Below are 19,586 nucleotides of genomic sequence, written 5' to 3' on the forward strand. Positions count from 1 at the left end.
TTGTCTATAAATTTAGAGGCTTGGCCTCATTTTTGAGACATGAAATCAGACATGTAAAAATCTGAAATCTTCTCCTCTCTTTTCTACATTGTTGCATTATTTTCTAAATAAACATAAGTGTCAAGTGTGATTTGCTCCGTTTGTTGAGTTCGCTGAAGTTCTGTGATTTGAAGTGCCGCTATCACAGAATAGTTATTTCGTTCTATCCTGGGAGGAATTAATCCGTATACCTTGGGCAACAGTGAGGAGATTAAATTCCTTAAGGACACATTGTGCATTCAGTGGGCTCGGAATTATTTTACGTTTTGTCTATTGAACTAACGTTTGTTTACTTTTCTGATTTTGAACACAGTATTACCAACAAGCTTAAGGAATTTAATGTATTTGTTTTTGAGACGGCTGATCTCAGACAGAAAAATAGGAGTGGAAATCGTTTTCTACTTTCGAAAGATAACGATGAAGCAAATCACCTGATATGGGAGTGGAATCTGTTTTGCTTGATACGTTTGCATCGTCAGAATAATATTTAATTGAACAAACTTTGAATGTTCGATAAAGAGTGCACATGCCTGTGATCAAGTGAACTATCTGTGATGGAGAAATCATTTAATCGTATTTGCGTTGTATAATATTATCAACGACTATAAAGAGAAAATGGCAGAAAGAAAAAAAATGACTTTTTATCAAGATAAGAAACCAAAGAGTCAAAGAACACTGCTTTAACTTTCTAAGGAATATGTAGTGTCACGCCATTGCATGGACAGAGAATTGATTTATTGGCATCAATCTGGGTCCAACTTTCTTTTCTCTATTCACTTTTAATTATCTATCCATGTGATTTATGAAATTCAATATATATTGTATGTTAGGATAGATATTTATTATGTGATGATCTCATACAGCAAATCTGGAAATATATGCATGATTGAGAATAACACGTATTTAAATATTAATTTTGTTATTCCTTTGTTGATATAGAATTTGGTAACATGCATAAAAAAAAATATTGTGAAAGATTATTTTCAAGGTATGTAAGATGTGAATTAGGCTTACATTAATACTTGAAAATTATTTTGAGATCATAAATATAATATATGTAAAGATTAACATATATGTGTTTGATTAGAGAAAGAGATCAAATTGTTTAAAGTGTTATAATGGTTTAGTTGGAAAACCATTTGGAAAGGGAATTAAAATTCTCGTAATATTTTACACCCGTTATGGAGAATAAAATCTTCGTGATTTTCTACTCCTACTTCGAGATCAAAATCTGCATGATTTTGTACTCGTTCATTGAGATTAAAGTCTTCGTGACTTTCTACTCATTTGTCGGAAATTAAAGTCTGGGTGACTTTATACTCGTTTTGGAGATTCAAATCTTAGTGATTTTCTACTCCAATTTATTATTCGGTTTGAAGATTAAAAACTTCACCGTTTATTAAATTTGATTGTGTCACATATTATTCGGTTTGAAGATTAAAAACTTCACCGTGTATTAGATCCTGTATCAGGTATTACTCGGTTAGAAGATTAAAAACTTTACCGTCTATTAATTCTAATGGTGTCAGATTGGTTTGAAGATTAAAAACTTCACCATTTATTCTGGCTCTGTTAATGACACAAACAACAGTTCATGTGGTTGGCTCTACAAAGCAATAGAGGCGGCGTTTGAAGAAATATGTTTGGAATATGACATTATTCACCAAACGACTGTCCCTTCATTAGCGCAATCTAATGGAATTGCGGAAAGAATGAGTAGAACGTTAAATGAGACGATGAATGCCTTGTTGATAAGTTCTGGTTTACCTCAGAACTAGTTATTTTTCCAAATAACTGTATACTCAGTCAAGTTCCCCATAGCAAGACGCAATCCATTCCATATGAAAAATGGAATGGAAGGAAGCACAACTTAAATATTTTAAAGTGTGGGAGTACTTAGATAAAGTGCAAATTCCTAAACCCAAAAGGGTAAAGATCGGACCAAAAATTATTGATCGCGTTTTCGTAGGATATGCAACAAATAGTAAGGCATATCGTTTTCTGGTTCATAAATCAGAAAATCCCGACATTCATATTAATACGGTAATCGAATCAGATAATGCTGAATTCTTTGAGAATATTTATCCGTATAAAAAGGAATGTGAGTCGTCTAGTGAAATATCTAAACAAACTCGGGAAGAAGCAAAGGAAAGTACGTTGAATTAGTAAAATCCAAGACGTAATAAACGTCAAAGGATAACTACTTCCTTTGGACCGGATTTTCTAACATTCTTGTTAGAGACGAGCCTCAAATTTTTAAAGAAACATTGTCTTCCTCGGAAGCACAATATTGGAAAGAGGCAGTCAATAGTGAAATAGAATCCATATTAAGTAAGCATACTTGGGATTTGGTTGATCTTCCTCCAGGAAATAAACCTTTGGATTCTAAGTGGATTTTCAGAAGGAAAATGAAAGGTGATGGTACTATTGACAAATATAAGGCAAGATTGATTGCGAAAGGATTAAGACAACGAGAAGGTCTTGATTAATTATACACATACTCACCGGCAACGAGAATTACATCTATTCGGATGGTAATAACGTTAGCCACCGTGTATGGCCTTGAAGTCCATAAGATGGGCGTAAAAGACAGCCTTCTTAAATAGAGATTTGGAGGAAGAAATTTATATAGAACAACATGAAGGGTTCGTGGTTCCTGGAAATGAAAGAAGGTGTATCGGCTTGTTAAGTCACTTTACGGACTAAAATAAACACTCAAACAATGGCATGCGAAATTTGACTAGAAAATATCGTCAAATGGTTTCAAACTAGTGTATTTACATTAAGAATACTCTAAATTATGTAGTCATTGTTTGTATGGGTTATATGTTGATGGAAAAGGCACATGAAATATTTAAATTGTGGGGGCTTTTAGCTTATGCATGACAAAAACCAATGTTAGACGTAATGTCTAAATGATATAATTTTTTGAACCCCATTGATATAGTAGTTGGTAATTCATCAGTTGTTTAGTCTTAATGAAGACTAATTGATTAAACTACTAATTCGGAAGTTGGTCACGTGCCTTTCTTGAAAGATCATTTTCTTTATTGAAAATTTATATTGTTTAGTTCTTTTATGAAATGATGTCACTTTGAAAGTTGTGATTTTTTATAGAAAGATACGTTTATACGTTTTTGTATGGACATGATCGTTAATGAACAAATGTATTAATACGTTGATCTATAATGAGGTGAACCAACCGATGAACATGATCAAAATCTATTGCAAATTGGATTTGTTTCATGAATGAAGGTGCTATAATTTGCATATCATACAGACGTATGAATGAATAACATACAAATGCTTGAAAATGGCGGAATGATTGCGAAATGTGTTATATATTAAAAGGTTGTGGCCACAACTGATGCCAATCATTCCAGCTGTTGTTATAATTACTACATTAAGTGTAGTCAATAATATGATATGCAATCGAAAGTCGAGACATATTAGTCTACAACATAAGGAAGTTTGCATTAAACGTTCATGACAATGAAACGAGTTTTGAAGTATTTGAAATATACTCCAAATTATGCTTTGCACTACAATAAGTATTCCGCGATAATAGAGGGGTATAGTGATGAAAATTAAATCACTGGTTCAACCGATTCTAAACAGTCTGTGGATGAGCGATGTCTTGGAAATCATCCAAACAAATGTGTATTGAACGCTCTACAGTGGAGACTGAGTTTATAGCCTTAGACAAGGCCGGTGAAGAAGTTGAATGGCTCCGAAATTTCTTGGAAGATATTCCATTTTGGCCAAACCTTTGGCACCTATGTGTATACATTGTGATAGTCAAGCGGTAATAGGAAGGGCAAGGAGCGTTATGTATAACGGAGAATCTCGTCACATTCGACGGAGATACAATACCGTTAGACAACTACTCTCTAGTGGTGTTATCACGATTGACTACGTAAAGTCAAGAGATAACGTGTCGGATCCACAGGCCTATCTAGAGAGGCAGTTGAAATATCATTGAAGGGAATGGGGCTAAGGCCTAGGGCAAGTCATCATGGCGGTAACTCTACCTAGCAGACTGGAGATCCCAAGAGCTAAGTTCAAAGAGATCAAACAAAGTTATGAATGACGGTTCAACATTCTCAAATAACTCAACCCATTCTCGTGATGAAGACAATGTTCAGAAATCAAGGTAAAGCATTAAGGCTTTTTGATGAGTCAATAAAGCTTAAAGCTTTTTAATGATTTTCTAAGTCTGACAGGATATGACCAGATAGTGTGTCTATAGGATTACACGTTTAGAAATCACCTATGTGAGTGTTAAGTGTAAGCCGCTTTAAGGGGAATGAAAGTAAAGGCCTATTCTCTAAGCACTCATGAAACCAGGCGGTGTTCATGGCTGAAACGAACACAACCGTGAGAACCAAAGACGGTTAAGGGTTAATTGTGTGACTTATGGTTGTCTAGGTATACACCAAAGTTCGACGGTTCAAAGATATCAAATCTACCGATTGACCGAGTATATCCGACATAAGTTCACTACGGAAAGTTCAAAGGGAAACCTACTTATCCAGATGCGATTAATCCTTGTTTGTGAATCACACAGTATTTTCATGCATGTTTTTCCTCATATGACCATTCCCCATTCATGTGGGGGATTGTTGCGTTTTTATTAAGGGGTGTGAATGGGAAATGGAAGAGGCACCTTTTAGATTGCACCTCTCCATATCACCCTTCCGTTGTCTATAAATTTAGAGGCTTGGCCTCATTTTTGAGACATGAAATCAGACATGCAAAAATCTGAAATCTTCTCCCCTCTTTTCTACATTGTTGCATTATTTTCTAAATAAACATAAGTGTCAAGTGTGATTTGCTCCGTTTGTTGAGTTCGCTGAAGTTCTGTGATTTGAAGTGCCGCTATCACAGAATAGTTATTCCGTTCTATCCTGAGAGGAATTAATCCGTATACCTTGGGCAACAGTGAGGGGATTAAATTCCTTAAGGACACATTGTGCATTCAGTGGGCTCGGAATTATTTTACGTTTTGTTTATTGAACTAACGTTTGTTTACTTTTCTGATTTTGAACACAGTATTACCAACACATTTGTCAATTGGAAAAATCCTTTTTCTCATAAAAAAAATTTGTTCTTTTCATTTGGCATATCTGTTAACTGTCTACGGCACATAACACCAATCTACAAGTGCTAAATGTGGTAAAGTTTCTTCTTTTCCGGTTAATTTTATGAGTCTCGAACAAATTTCACAATTGTTCTTGTTTTTATATAATATTTTCATAGTTTTAACATGAAATGAATATCTTTTATTAGGAAAAATTTGACTACTACACTATTGTTATTGAGTTTCACTGAGAAATAGTGTTAACTTTATTATTTTCCTTTTGCTGTAACAAGAAATTTCTGATTCAAGTGTTAGGTTAATTATCATGCCCATTAGTAGACTTCACTTCTTTACATCCCCTTCTATTTACTTTTACCAGTAAGAAGCGATGGGTTATGTGGAAGTCTACTATGTAAATCAACGAACAATAGTGCCTACAGTGCAGTGCACGGTTAACTGTTAAATTATTTTATAAGTTAATTGTTATCATTTGAATCTAAGTTTCAGTTATATATAAGTAGAAAAATATAGGACAAGTAGAAAAACATAACTCAAATCCTCATAAATCAACTATCATTCAGTAGGATTTAAGGCACAATAATTCTTACATATCGAAATCCTTTTTTTTTGGGGGGGGGGGGGGGAGGAGGGGGGGAGGGGGTTGTGGAGTTAAGTATTTCAATACATCTGACTTCCAAGAGCTATATCCATTTTATAGAATTTTTAACAAATCGTTTAGATATTTTTGGTTATATTCAATTTTAAGAAGTTTGTAACGATTGATAAGGGTTACACGTGCGTTGCACGTGTTCAGAAACTAGTTAAACAATGAGGATGAAACACAAGCAGAGTAAACGAAAACTTGTTAACTCAGCACTTGAACCTTTCATTAAACAATAGACACTCAATGAAATTTTGAGCACAGAACACTGGACAAGTAACTATACTTTCCACAATTTGAAATCATATATTCTTCACCACCTATAGTACATCTTTCAAGCTCTTTCCTCAAAAAATTAAATTAACAGAAAAAGAAGCAAAAAGACTTCTCAACTTCCCAAATTCCCGCACAAGAAAAAAGAATCAGAAAAAAGAGAAAAGATAAAGTTTTGAGTCACTTCTTAATGAATGAATCTTAACTCCAGGCTCCAGCCATAATCTTGCATCTCATGCATAAGAATCCAAGAGAGGTGCTCTTGGCTCCTCTTCTGATTTGCTATATCTGAAGTATAGGACCAGTTGTATGACACCAAGAATTGCTCCTATCCCATTTGGTACCTGACCACATTCAGAAGAACATATTTATTCAGCAAATGAAACATAACAACATCAACAATGATGACCATCACCACGAAACTCAAACACCATTGTGGGATTAATTGATGCAGTCTCTTTCGAGGGGCATTTCTTGCTCTTTCTGGTGTTCCTTGTTTTTTGGAGGGTGGGTGAAGAGGTGTAGGTCTGACCTCAACCCTGGCACCCTTCGCCCAAGCGCCCGAATGTGAAAAAGCAAAATAATAAATAACAATAAGCCAACTTGCCCTGCACCAGCGTCAACGCATTGGCCAATGTAGTAGGAGGTAAAAGCAGTTAAGCAGAAAGCTAACAGACCATTGGGCATTTCCTAGAAGGTATAGAACATTAATTTAGCCAATTTTCAGGGTTCGCGCATTTTCAATTAAAAATAGTTACTATGATAAATGTTCACCTTTCATGAATAGTGGTTGGGAAAAACTTTCGAGCTCATACTTCCTCTAATTTATCTCCAGAAACAACAAGAAAAATTTCAGAAGTAATAAAATTTTAACAATGTTGTCTTTGAAGCAAAGCCATGCTACATATTAGGTTACATAAATAGGACTGGAAAGGAAGTTAAAGAGAAGGAAATCCGCCTGAAGAATGGAAGGTTTACTTACAGAGATGAATGGATCATTCTTGAACATTCCATAGGCAAAGAAAGAAAGGCTCATGAGAAAAGTTGCAAGCGATAGATAAAACGGCATGTACTCCACGCTCTTTGTCTTGATCACCAAATTCTGCCCAAAAATTTGTTTCTTAAACCAATCAGTATGAGGAATGGCGTCTTTATCATCTTAGGTTATAGTACTTTCTTCATGAAAACTTATAGTACTTTCTTCATGAAAACTTACAATAATGAATAGTGGAGAAGCAAACATGGAAATCAGAGAAATGACGGATAAATATCCAACGAAAGCTTGTCGACTAGGAGGCTCAAACAGATATATGCTGATGGCCACTATAGCAGCAAATACAGCAAAAACGCCAAGCAACAACCCCAACATTTTCAACTGCATTGAACATGTAACGATTATAAGCAAAAGATCAGTTTGCATTAGAAACTTTAGCAAAATTCGATATGAAAGAACCAAAATGACCTTCTTTGACCGCTCAGCATGAATGATGAAGATGGTGATATATACTAGCTGGAACACTGCTCCAACTGAGTTGACAGTGAAAACCAATATAATACCAGGAGATACAATTGGTGTCCCATACCAGAGGCATATTAAGCAATTAATGAGCGCATAGATATAAGGTAATCCAGAAAACTGTTCTGTAGACTTGCTTCTGATGATTCTTCTGAATGTTGGTCTGAAAATTGAAGGAGGGATACCATCAACATCAATGCAACATATTAATCGCTTGCACTACATTTTCACTGTTCAAAGATTTAGAAAACTTACATTGGTGACACGAATAAGACGAACGCGAAGAGGTTCCCTGCGTTACACATTAACCAAATATTTGGTTAGAAAGTGTAAACTTTTTCCAATTTAGCTGATGCTTTAGAGAAATTCTAGTGTTATAATTGTCAGATTGAATAAAACCTTCATTGTTGGAATGCTTTAGTCGATCGGATAAAAAGAAAAGCAATGAGAAGTACAAGATAGGAAATGATTAGTAAGAAGAGACTAAGCTGATCTATTCTTCTTTCTTTTTGTTTCTGTTCCTTTTCTATCAATTACAAGATCTTTCTTCTGACCAATCAAACCCTGAGGAGAGCTTCAAAGAGCCACTTTTGGGATTTTTTGAAGTCATACTTCTAAAACTAAAGCCTTAAGGGGAAATTAGTCTGACATTTAGTAACTAATCGGATATTCATTAATATGATGCCACTCCAATTTAGTTATTGCTATAAATGCTAACCTCAAATGACATAACAGATGGACTTAAATGATATTTTTGGTTTCTAATAAGATTGTTCCAAGCATTTATTCAGAAAAATTGATGGCAAAATATTACATTCAGAAAGAGAAAAGAACAAAACAATCTTTCCATCCAATGAATACAACCTCCCTCTCCCCCTCAAAGAAACAACCAAAAGAAGAAAGGAACATAGAAAAGGAACCAACTTTCAAAACAAACAATCCTCATTATACACAAAAAGATAAATGAAGTTTAAACAGATATTCTCCAATGATGTGCCAAAAACTAGTCAAATTAGAAGAAAAAGATGGAACCTTTACAAATGGAAAAATACCCAAAAAAAAGAAGAAGAAGAAGAAAGTTCAATTATTCCTGTCCACAAAAGTTTCTTCACTTTAAATAAAGAAAAAAAGGTTTTAAAGAACACGAAAGCAGCAGATCAGTAACAGGCACAAGAAAATTAAATGGTTAGAGTTGGGGTGAGGAAGAAGATTACCTGCAATCCCAGCAGCAAAACTGCAGATTGAATAAACTGAGTGCAATTCACCTACTAATGACATTCTCTCTTTGTTCAATCAGCTCAAAAAAGATATTTAGATTTTTTTAAACATATGACAGAAGAAAATCTCAATTTGTGTTTCTCCTCCTAAGTTGGGAAAAAAGAAAAGTAGCTCAGAGAGATTTAGGATATATACTACTACTCTAGTTCTGTGACAGCTTTTGTCAAGTTGGAAATGGTTATTATGAATGTAATGCCAAATTGCATAAATACATAAAGATACACATAGTATACTCCCAGCTGTCTTTTAATGGTGGGACCAGCCGAAGAATATAATTTTTGCTCATGCCTATATTTTATTCCCCCACTGCGCCATAAAAAGGAAATAAGAGAACTACTAATTATTATAACAAAATAGTGTATGATGCTAAAAAGAAAACTAAGTGGGCGTTTGGTAACAAAAAAAAAAAAAAAAAAAAAAAAAAATTAAAAAAAGAGCGAAAAATATTTTCAAGTGAAAATGGTATTTGAAAATTAGAGTTATGTTTGGATATGAATATAATTTTTGGTTACTTTTAAAGTTTTGTGAGTGATCTGAGTGAATTTTGAAAAACAACCTTTTGAAATTTTCAAAATTCGTCTTCAAGTGAAAATTGAAAATTTTATGGCCAAAATTGATTTCGAAAAAAAGTGAAAATTTTTCGGAAAAAAAAAAAAACTTATATCCAAACGGGCTCAAAATGTTGATGATTTACAACAACAAAAATAATATAATGTACCCTTCATTGAATGAGTTGGCTGAGCGGGGAACTTCCCTGGTGGAAGGTCTAGGGTTTGAAACCCATTTGCATACCTCCTCAGTCGAGTTCATCACATAACTTACCTAGTGCAATTTATCGTCCAATATGATTTGCGGGTTGTTACACATGAGCAAGGTTTACTCTGTGCACACCCGAAGGTATCAGTTGCGGGTCCCTTGTTAACAAAGAAAATAAAGGCAGTCCGGTGCACTAAGCTCTTACTATGCACGGAATCTAGGAAAGTGCCAGATCACAAGAATCTATTATACGAAGCCTTACGCATACGTGAGCAAGGTAGGTACCCTGTGCGAAATCAAGGGTATCGATTGCGGGTCCCTTATTAACAAAAAAAAAATTATACAATGTGACCTGCACATTATTGGACTTCATCAATAATATACTGATATTTTTAGTAAATACTAATTAGGTGTGGCCGAGTCCCCGTCTACATCTTCAAATTTGTCACATGAATCATTTAGTGAAAAAGAAGAAACATGGATGGGTCCTGTTTTGCTATGGTACACATATATAAATCATGCCTATCCATTATCAATTCAATTATTAGATTTTGTTCTAATTCTGTCAAATGCTCTATAATTTTAAAAAAAAAATTGCTGAACAAAGAAACATTTTTTTGAAACTATTTTAGGGTTCAACCTTAATTTAAAAGAATTTGTGGTCGAATCTCACTGAACTTGGTAACTCAAAATTGTAAATAAGTCAAAAATAATACTTTTAGAAATTAAAAATATAGAAAACCTATCCAATTTTGTGAAAAGCTACTCAAACTAGTTAGCAATAGAGGAAAAGGAGTCAACGGATTTTTAAGTAAAGATAAGACTAAACAAAAGGGAAATGAAAAAGTAACAATTTAGTACTTGTTATAAATATATTATATTATGAATGTTCATTTAGTACTCCGTTGTAAATAAGCTTCCTGAAGAAGTTTATCCATATGGGACTCCGCCGTAAATATGTTTATCTATTGAGTACTCTATTGGAAATAAGCTTATAACTTCGGTACCCGGTTATGGATAAATATTAACCCCGATAGAAGATTATCCATACCGGGTATAATAAGCTTATCACTTCGGTACCCGGTTATAGATAAACGTTACCCCCGATAGAAGATTATCCATACCGGGTACAATAAGCTTATCCTTTCAGTACTCCGTTATGGATAATCATTGCCCCTAGTAGAAGATTATCCATATCTGGTATAATAGCAGCTTACACATCAGCTTGCAGTAGCAGCTTACACAGCAGCTTGCAGTAGCAGCTTACACAGCAGCTTCCTTTCTTCTATAAATAAAAGAGATTTCAGTTCATTATGAACATCAGTTTGAATTCGAATAATATATCAGTTTCTCTCTATACTTGTCTTTACTTTACAGTCTTTATTTTATAACACGTTATCAGCACAAGACTCTGCCATCTCGAGCAAATACTTTGAAAGTATCTGAGGTACGAACTTTCTTTTTCTATATAATGTCAAATCTTTCTAAACTTGAATTTGTATCCCTGGATATATCGGGCAAAAGCTACATGTCTTGGGTGCTTGATGCTGAAATTCATCTTGATGCGATGGGTCTGGCAGACACCGTCAAGGATAAAAATCAGGCATCAAACCAAGACCGTGCCAAAGCAATGATATTCCTACGCCATCACCTTAATGAGGGCCTGAAAATGGAATATCTTACTGTTAAAGATCCAGTCATACTGTGGAGTAATTTGAAAGATAGATATGACCACCTGAAGATGGTCGTTCTTCCACAGGCACGTTATGATTGGACTCATCTAAGGCTGCAAGATTTTAAATCTACCGGTGAGTATAATTCTGCTATGTTCAGAATTATTTCCCAATTGAAATTATGTGGTGATAATATTACTGACCATGATATGTTGGAGAAAACTTTCACCACTTTTCATGCCTCGAATATGCTCCTGCAGCAGCAATATCGAGAGATGGGATTCAAAAGGTATTCTGAACTTACCTCACATCTTCTTGTAGCCGAGCAACATAATGGGCTATTAATGAAAAATCATGAAAGCCGACCTACTGGTTCTTGTCCGTTCCCTGAAGTGAATGAGACGAACTTCCACCAAGCTAAGCGCGGAAGAGGTCGTGGCCCCAGTCGTGGTCATGACCGTGGTCGGGGAAGAAACTTTAATCATGGTAATAATAATGCACCAAAGAACCCTCCTCACCACCAGCAGTGGAAAAGGAAGGAACAAAAGCATGAAGCGGTGCAAACACAAAATGCAGAAAATGCATGCTATAGATATGGAGGAAAAGGGCACTGGTCACGTACTTGTCGTACGCCAAAGCACCTGGTTGAGCTTTATCAAGCCTCCCTAAAGAAGACTAAGAAAAATGCTGAAGCAAATTTTATTTTTGAAGATAATTTAGACTTTATGCATTTAGATGTAGTTGATTACCTTGCACTCCCAGATTGAGAAACAAGTCATATGATCGGTGGTGAATCTGTAGAAATGTAAATATTTTAATTTTTGTTGTTTGTAATAGATAGTATGGTTATGTAATTGTTGTACATAAAGAAAAATTATGATTTGATAATGATGTTTACTATAATATATCTTATTTATGTCATTTTGAAGAATACGGATAACATTATTAGATCAACTTAAACTCTAGCAAAGTTTGCAAGAAATATACAACCACCAGAAGTGATTTTCGTATATCTCATTGTAATTATATTTTGTTAACCACCAGAAGTGGTATATGCCTATGATCAGCAGAAGTGATAATTTAGGCTTTCTATGGTTACAATGGAAGATAAGCTACATAAATATTCTCTATATTAAATGCACGCCTCGATTTGCTCCTGAAGTAGTAAATATTTTAAAAGAGGTTGAGGTATCACAATTTGATGTGATTAGTGCGCATTCAGATAATTATGTTTGATTTTCCTGAAGGATGAGAACTTTTAATAATAATAATCTATTCCCTGAAGTGAATGTGACAATATTAATAAATCTGGTAAATATGAACGCGCTCTTGATGTAAATATATTACAATTCACCTCCAGAAGAGGTAATATGATTGAGAGAATATATACTCAATATTTCGTATTTTAAATTTGCTCCTGAAGAAGTAATACAATTGAAATTGCCTCCTGAAGTAGAAAAATATTATGAAGAGGAGTTTTCTTGTGCTTAAACAATTGTTTATTTGATTGTGATTTTCTCTTATGATACCAGAAGTGTCTGAGCAATATTTGATAGTACAAAATATATCAACAACTCCTGAAGAGCTAAGTGTTTGCCTAGAATACACATGACACCAGTAGTGTCCGATAAATATTAGATTGTGAATAATAAATGAAGGCTCTCGAAGAGCTTAATTACAAATATGTCATTCATATTATATGATTATGGTCAAAACATATGTTGTAGTAAACCCGAAGTTTACTAAAATAAATGGCTATCATATTGCGACTATAAATGATTGGAAGATTGAAAATCTTCATGTTTCTACAATCATAGGGGGTAAAATAATATATATATGAGAAGTTACCCGCGTTATTCTTCGATTTGTACTACATCATGTATCACGGTAAACCAGAAGTTTACTAATACAAAAGTAGCCATAGTAAATCAGAAGTTTACTAATGCAAAAGTTTATGTCATAGTAAAGCAGAAGTTTACTAAGAGATAGCACATGCCATGATAAACTTGAAGTTTTCATTTGCCATTTTTAAATGAGCTATTTGAGAATTTAGATAAGCATATACTAAAGAACTAGAAGATTCTCAAGAATTCTCCCGTGTTGCTTGTTCTCATAATAAATTGATTATACCAGCTAAAGTTGGGACTAAGACCCCTGATTCTGAAATATATAAAAGGTGAATATGGGCTCATTCACCTATCATGTGAACCACTTACAGATGCATATATAAGATGGTTACATGTATGTTTATTGTCAACCTGCAGTTTGGCATTTGAAATTGCTTTTCTCACTTAAGAGCATGATTTTCAGATTATGAAATCAAGACAGTTCATCTTGATAATGCTGGTTTATATACAAGTTAGTTTAGCAGTGAATACCTCCTATTAATGGCTAAACTATTGTTTATGAGAACAAAGCTTCATGTGTTGGTCTAAGATTTTCTAAATTGCATATAGCAGCACTTGTATGCATCAGACCAACAATATATGATAAGTCCTCCCCTCACAATTGGTTTAGGATCAGAAACCAAATATTTTACTATCTTTTGATGTGTGGTATATGATTAATTTCTCTACCACAATGCACAAAGATATGTTTCCCAAGGAAGATTGGGGATATATGTATAGTTTTTCTAACATTTGGGGAATGGAATAAACAGCTGAAAAATATGCTATATGAATCGAATTATCATTAATATGATCCTCACTTAGAAGATAATTCAACTCAAATGCCAGAAGCATTTGCTGATCCAAAATCAAATATCATATTTCAGCTGCAAATGCTCCTATTAAAATTTAAAGTCCCTAAAGGATAGAGTTTACTGTACGCATGAAGCATGGTAGACCAATCGGCTCCAAAGGTAACAATCCTTGACAAATGATAAGGAGCTAATGATCAAAATGATCATAATGAGGAGGAAATGAGCTCTAGAAGAGCCCGCGACATAACATTTCATGAAACTCCAGAAGAAGTTGAGGTACCTGAAAATAAAGAAAGTGATGAGATCTCAACAAGTTATGTCGCTTAGGAACCGATACAAAATGATCGTCGACGATATATTTGATACAATATAGTGCACAATGCTGTGAAATATTGTGAGGATCGGACCAGTAGTCCAGACACCTCAAGATGTCATGCCATTTAAATGCGAGTCATAACCTATATGACTCATTTGATTAAATCTCTATAAAGATCCCTGAAGGATTTAAAATGGCTGAAGCATGTAGTTCAAAGTCTCGAGAAATGTACTCGATCAGATTATAAAGATCTTTGTACGGTTTAAATCAATCTGGGCGTATGTGATATAATTGCCTCAGTGAATATTTGCTGAAAGAAAGTTACATAAATGATGTTATTTGTCCATGTATTTTTATAAAGAAAATATCATCAGAATTTGTTACACTTGCTGTTTACGTTGATGACATAAATCTTGTTGGAACTCCAGAAGAGATCCAAAGGCAATTGAATATCTTAAGAAAGAATTTGAGATGAAAGATCTTGGAAAAATAAAAATTTATCTTGGTCTGCAAATTAAATATTTAGCAGACGAGATATTTATCCATCAATTTGCCTATACATAAAGGGTCTTTAAACGCTTTTACATGGACAAAGCGCACCCATTAAGTACACCAATGGGTGATCGATCACTTGAAGTAAATAAGGATCCGTTCCGACCTCCAGAAGAGGATGAGGAACTCTTTGGTCCTGAAATACTCTATCTCAGTGCAATTGCTATGCACTTATGTATCTTGCTAATGCTAACAAAGGTGGTGCAGATCGTATTGGTTATGCAGATACAAGATTAGAATGCAGAGACTCAAATATTTGAAACAAGGTTTTCATCAGGGGGAGTAAAATACGCGATGCACTCTTTTTTCCTTACTAAGGTTTTTTCCCACAGGGTTTTTCTTATAAGGTTTTTAATGAGGCACCTAGCAATGCGTATTACTAAATATGTGTACTCTTTTTCCTTCCCTAGAATTTTTTCCCACGGATTTTTTCCTAGTAAGGTTTAATGAGGCACATTATTTTTTAATGAACATCCAAGGGGGAGTGTTATAAATATATTATATTATGGATGTTCATTTAGTACTCCGTTGTAAATAAGCTGCCTGAAGAAGCTTATCCATATGGGACTCCGCCGTAAATATGTTTATCTATTGAGTACTCTATTGGAAATAAGCTTCCTGAAGAAGCTTATCACTTCGGTACCCAATCATGTATAAACATTACTCCCGGTAGAAGATTATCCATACCGGGTATAATAAGCTTATCACTTCGGTACCCGGTTATAGATAAACATTACCCCCGATAGAAGATTATCCATACCGGGTACAATGAGCTTATCCTTTCAGTACTTCGTTATGGATAATCATTGCCCCTAGTAGAAGATTATCTATATCTGGTATAATAGCAGCTTACACAGCAGCTTGCAGTAGCAGCTTACACAGCAGCTTGCAGTAGCAACTCACACAGCAACTTACACAACAGCTTCCTTTCTTCTATAAACAAAAGAGATTTCAGTTCATTATGAATATCAGTTTGAATTCGAATAATATATCAATTTCTCTCTATACTTGTATTTATTTTACGGTCTTTATTTTATAACAGTACTTATCATGTTACTTGATTTTTTTTCTTTTTGGTAGGACTTGAATTGTACTTCACATATATTTAAGCTTAGAATATTCCATATCCCTTTTGCCGGTGCTATTTGGACCAGAAACTTTTGTCCAAATTAAAATGTATTACAATACTACCATAATAAGGTGAGCACGTGGTTGCCACGGCTACTCGATTTTAATAAATAAATATGGAAAGTACTGTGCGGTGTTGACATTCCAACCAGTACAAATCTTATTTGTTGTTAATATGAATTACCCGGTCAGCCTGTTGGTAATTCTGTACTTATTTGTTTATGGGTTTTTTCTACAACAAAAATTTAAGAAACATGTCTCTATTGACCCCCAAAAAAACATGTCTCTCGCGGATGCCAGCTAGACATTATAAGGAAATTGATGTTAAATAGTAGTAATTTTCATTAAATAACTAGAGCTTAATTAGCGAGAGCAAATTAAACTTCAATTTAGACAATTGAATTGTTCAAATGTTTTTAAATTATAACTTAAAGAGAAAAGGGAAGTAAACTACTATGAGATTCATGACTATTTACTTGTTGTTAATTTGTCGTGGTGCTTGTTAGTTGTTACAATAGTTAGTTAATATTTCTATAATTTTCATGAAATAATTATTATCTTATTTATTATTGGGAGTATTGCTTAAAATGCCTTAAACATGAGTTATCGCTAGTGTCAATGTCAGTATCACACGTTTTTTTTTCTTTCTTTCCTAAGAGTGGACGGGGGAGAGGTATAATTTTGGGAGATATTCTCTTGATTTACTAATATGAAATATCAAATGACAGAAATAAATGACCATATCAAACTTATTCTTTTTATGGGCGGCTTACTTGGACAAATACGAGACTAATATTTAGAAAATTCATTAGCCGTTCCCGTTAGTCTTTAGCAATTTTGTGGTGGAAAAGAAATGCTCAAATGTCTCAGTGCTAGTTTCACATATATGTCACTAATTACTATTGATGATACGACATTTGTTAATTAAATCAAAGTTTTTTATTTTATAAAGGTGTTGAGTTTTCATGGCCAGTTAACATTAACGTCATTGATGTGCCATGGTGAGCATTACGGGATAGCATTTTAGGTGAAAGATAAATTTGATCATCAATAAAATATGATTTAAGAGTTCGAACATTAAAATCATTTCAAAGTTGAAATCTTTTGGGGAAAAAAGTTGTTTGATTAAATTTTTTCTCGTGATGCTTTTTGGATGAAGTGTCTTAAAGGCACTTTTTGAGCAAAAAGATCTTCTCATACTCACAAAACAATTCCAAAAGTTTAAAGAAGCTATAGTTATTAAAAGAGTGTTTTTTTATTATTATTATTATTTTTGCAAAAAGAGCTATTCTGAATTGTCCAAAAGTGAAAGTATCTTCCAATTTCGGCATTATTGATTATTGTGACTATACTTTGGTTGAAAGAAAAGTGAAAATAAGTTACGTGTTCAATTCCTGACTCGTCATAGAAGTAACGTGCTCAATTCCCGATTTTCTTATTATTTTAGGCCTCATTTGTTTGCACCTAATGGAGGTCTGAATCTTAATCATTCATATCTCAGACATTAAGTGTATTTATTTTTAAAATTTTAATTTTAATTATTCAGATCTTAATCATTAAGTTGTTTTTTTTTTACTTCACAACCACTTAAGGGAGAATTGCACATAAGTACAACTCATACACACACATTGCAACTGAGTAGCCCAGTTATAACTTTGCAAATCTATACGCCAAAGACAATAGGCCCAAATATGAAAAACCCAGCATTTTTTGACGCAACCAGCAGTTCTTACGGTCAATGCTATTCAACATTCCTATTGTTGAGGAGAGCTTCTGTGTTTATCTTCTACCAAAATCAGTGTTTTACTATTAACTTTATGAGACAATTAATAAAAATATATTTAAATATAAAAAGAGAAAGAAAAAAAAAGAATTGGTAGCTTTTTTCCCTTTGTCAGAGGCAGAGAATTTGCTGGGTTTCAATTAAATAGTTATTAAATATATAGTATATGAATATAAAAGTAGAAGAACTCGATTAAATAATTAGCAAAATATACATTCAAATATAAACAAATAAATAAAAATAAATTTGGCAGCTTTTTGCCTTGTCAACGGTATAACAGATGGTAATTCCTTCTCATACACACATCATTGCTAGATTTCAAATTTTTTTTTCCTTCAATGGTGCCACTAATAGAGTTTAACCCAAAACATAGAATAAGTTAAAAACAAACAAAGGAGGTTGTCCAGCTCGAGAAAAGGTAAGAAAACATACAAAAATTTAATTTCACCTTTCTACATTCTTATACACTGGTATATACATAATTATACACACTTATACATATTTATCGACTTGGTATAATGGTGTATAAGAGATGTTTAGATACCCATATACACTATTATACAATATTATACATTGTTATACAAATGAATCCTATCAATGGAGCTTCACAGGTTTTCTTCTTCTTTCTTGAGCCTTTACTGAAATTTGACTTAAATCTAGCTCAAATCTGCTCTAAATCACTTCAAATTTAAGTTTTGAACTCATCTTGAAACAACACACAATCATGTTTTCAAGCAAACCCAATAACACCCATTTCAAAATTAATCTCAAATCTTAGATCTAAGTGTGCTTTCAGACCCAAAATCTCATATATGGTTCAAACTTAAAGCTTCAGCCTTCAATGGAGTTTTTTTAATCAATCAAATTTTAAATTTGAGAAACTTGAGCTCCAATAATGGAGGTTTTATGATTATATACACTTGAACGAAGAGAATACTAAACCTAGTAGCAAGGATGATGCAAATTTGTAACTGAACAACTTCAAATCTTGTTCAAAGATCAGCTTCGCTCTTGGAGTTGAAATGCGCTTATATGATAAGGCAGAATACACATAAAAGAGAGATATTAAGAAGCTTATGTGTGTTATGACTGTGAAGGAACTGAGTATCTAATAATGGGCTAAATGATGAAAAGATTCTTTCAGGTTATGTACAACCCGGGCCAAACAGTGTAAGGACTTCAAACCTGGGCCATTTTCAGTTAGGCTGTTGGGCCAAGTGACATTGGACGTAATTCTTTCACCACTTAATGGGTCTGAATAGGTCTGTATGATCAAGATCTATAACAGAGACTTAATTTCATTGAGATGCTATCACATATTCATCATTAACTGCCTCCACTGCCTATCATTATCAACTACCACCATGCCGCCGCCACCACCATACTCAACCTCCACCCCCACCCACCCACCACCACCACCACTTCCACCACCACCACACCACTATCATCCTCAATCATAGCCGACACCATTATCGACCATCACCACCCACTATCCCCACCACTCCGACCACCATCATTCTCACCCACAATCAATACTCATCCACCTCAACTACCACAACTGATCACCCCATCAACAACCACAGCCGGCACTGCCCATCATTATAACCTACCACCATCCACCCACCACCTTCCTCAGTCACAACTACTACCACCACCATCCTCAATCATAATCGCCGCCACTACCAATCACTACTAGCTACTAGCATGAACCACCATCATCAACCAAAACTACCATCAACCATCGCCTCTAGTCGGCATTCACCCGTTAGCCATCACCACCAACAACTATCATATTTTAAAAGACTATATATTTTATTAATATAATATTAG

General features: G+C 34.2%; 2 protein-coding genes across 2 annotated transcripts; one reads left to right on the plus strand and one right to left on the minus strand.

Moving 5' to 3' along the window:
• Positions 1 to 5,970: 5,970 nt before the first annotated feature.
• On the minus strand, positions 5,971 to 9,027 carry LOC109219254 (bidirectional sugar transporter SWEET2a-like). The gene is made up of 6 exons (XM_019383701.1): positions 8,784 to 9,027; positions 7,825 to 7,861; positions 7,516 to 7,732; positions 7,270 to 7,428; positions 7,036 to 7,155; positions 5,971 to 6,397 (listed from the first exon to the last, which is right to left on the minus strand). Exons 1-6 carry the CDS (start codon positions 8,845 to 8,847, stop codon positions 6,287 to 6,289), a joined length of 708 nt encoding a protein of 235 aa, XP_019239246.1. The 5' UTR covers positions 8,848 to 9,027; the 3' UTR covers positions 5,971 to 6,286.
• Positions 9,028 to 11,170: 2,143 nt separating this feature from the next.
• Positions 11,171 to 12,043, plus strand: LOC109219252. Its single transcript, XM_019383699.1, has one exon. It carries the CDS (start codon positions 11,171 to 11,173, stop codon positions 12,041 to 12,043), a length of 873 nt encoding a protein of 290 aa, XP_019239244.1.
• The last annotated feature ends 7,543 nt before the right edge of the window (positions 12,044 to 19,586 follow it).

The sequence above is a fragment of the Nicotiana attenuata genome, unplaced genomic scaffold, assembly GCF_001879085.1.
Source record: "Nicotiana attenuata strain UT unplaced genomic scaffold, NIATTr2, whole genome shotgun sequence".
Lineage (NCBI taxonomy): Eukaryota > Viridiplantae > Streptophyta > Magnoliopsida > Solanales > Solanaceae > Nicotiana > Nicotiana attenuata.

What these genes read in the sequence shown, in the direction of transcription:
- LOC109219252 (XM_019383699.1), top strand. Translation starts at nt 11,171, where the DNA reads ATGGGTCTGGCAGACACCGTCAAGGATAAAAATCAGGCATCAAACCAA.
- LOC109219254 (XM_019383701.1), bottom strand. Translation starts at nt 8,847, where the DNA reads ATGTCATTAGTAGGTGAATTGCACTCAGTTTATTCAATCTGCAGTTTT. An exon ending in GTCTTATTCGTGTCACCAAT is followed by an intron (nt 7,733 to 7,824) that starts GTAAGTTTTCTA and finishes TTCAATTTTCAG; the next exon opens with ACCAACATTCAGAAGAATCA. An exon ending in CTTCTCCACTATTCATTATT is followed by an intron (nt 7,156 to 7,269) that starts GTAAGTTTTCAT and finishes ATTTTTGGGCAG; the next exon opens with AATTTGGTGATCAAGACAAA.